Here is a 1,458-nt window from a genome sequence, read left to right as displayed (position 1 = left end):
ATGGTGCTTAGTAATTTCAGGCTTTGAGCTGGTTTGAAAGAGTGAATGTCTTATTTAAATTGCCCCCTACTGGTTACTTTGTGACCGTTGTCGTGAGCCCAGGAGTCGGTCCATCAGGAATCTGAGTAATCTTTAGGACTCTCCTGGCTCTCATGTGGAGCTGAACAGCACTGAAGATATCTTTCACGACCCAGCATGGGCCTCAATTTACTGTGACATCGGAATGACTACAGTATTCATGTAACCTACTGTATTTGCACAACCAAGGTGTAGAATACAATAGCCTAGTTGAAGTCTATGGGGCAATATACCATTTGAAATAATAGACTGACATGGCCTTTTCATTTCTAAATCACTAATGTATTTTGTCCATATAATGACATTTTAGAATTAAATGTATTTTCATAATTTAGAATTGAAGTTCATTTCAATTCCCTGTTTACTTTAGCCTAATATACATTGGACAGACGTTTTTTCCCCTTACCAACATCAAGTCGGTTTAAAGTGGGACAATTTGAGCTTTACCCTTGTACTGTAATGATGACAGAAGTAGGAGGGAGGGAGCAGGAGGAGGAGGGAGAGGAGGGAGGGAGGGAGAGAGGGGGCAGCCCTCCAAACACCTGCAGTCACAGACCTTCACAGCACAGGACCCTCACGAGGAGAGGACATATGGACCTACATTAAGCTATTTACTTATTTTCGGGTGGATGAGGGCAATGGGAATAACACAACATTTGTTGGAATGATCTTTTTATAATTCTTGATCGGAAATCTATGTTATATTTTTCATGTTGTTTGGAACTAAATCGAGAGAGACGTTAGAAACTGTCTCTCTATGATATACAGAGGTATAATTTATTGGACCTTTAAGCATTAAATACTTTTTCAAACGTATTTTCGTTGTTTTCGTGTGGGACTTTTCATCTAAGGAATGTAGCGATAACATCTTATTATATGAGTTACGGGTCTCCTACACCAGCGCGTTAAAAAAGGAAAAAAAGAAGGTAGGCTACTTTGGCAAGTTTTCTCTAGACACTTTTTTTTAACATCACAAGTATTTGTTTGTTTTTTTAGTCAGTGTGTTGAGGGACCAAAGTAATTACCAAGAACGAGGGGTAGCCTACATATGGAGAGAACGTCTACTCGCTGTCTTTTGATGTGAGTTCACAGGTAACTGCGATGTTATCAGGAGCCAGTGATCGTCATGGTCATGAAATGCATTCCTGCATAATATGCGCAGTCGACTGTTCATATTTTTTCCCCCTCAAACATTTACAAGATTAAAACATTTACAAGAAAAAAAAGTGAGAAAGATTATTGTAAAATTATGTTCACAGGACACAATTTAAACCATAAATCAAACTTTTGGGCAGAGAGAAAATGGACCATGTCAAATATAACGTTAGGTTTATAATGTTAGAATAAGTGCTTTATAAACCACAGCTTAATAATTATGGG

At 38.2% G+C, this 1,458-nt stretch overlaps 1 protein-coding gene across 3 annotated transcripts in view; it reads left to right on the top strand.

Annotated features, from left to right (window-relative positions):
* The first annotated feature begins 619 nt into the window (after window positions 1-619).
* LOC106572382 (semaphorin-3F) overlaps window positions 620-1,458 on the top strand; it is a 15,306-nt gene continuing 14,467 nt past the window's right edge. The window contains exon 1 of one of the 3 annotated variants that reach the window (XM_014146468.2): window positions 620-1,158. In XM_014146468.2, coding sequence (XP_014001943.1) covers window positions 1,127-1,158 — 32 coding nt within the window. In that variant the 5' untranslated portion in view covers window positions 620-1,126. Of the gene's footprint in view, window positions 1,171-1,458 lie in introns of all 3 variants that reach the window. The other 2 variants (XM_014146470.2, XM_014146469.2) reach the window with 2 other exon arrangements.

The sequence above is a fragment of the Salmo salar genome, chromosome ssa15, assembly GCF_905237065.1.
Source record: "Salmo salar chromosome ssa15, Ssal_v3.1, whole genome shotgun sequence".
Lineage (NCBI taxonomy): Eukaryota > Metazoa > Chordata > Actinopteri > Salmoniformes > Salmonidae > Salmo > Salmo salar.
This window is presented reverse-complemented; position numbering and strand designations above follow the sequence as displayed.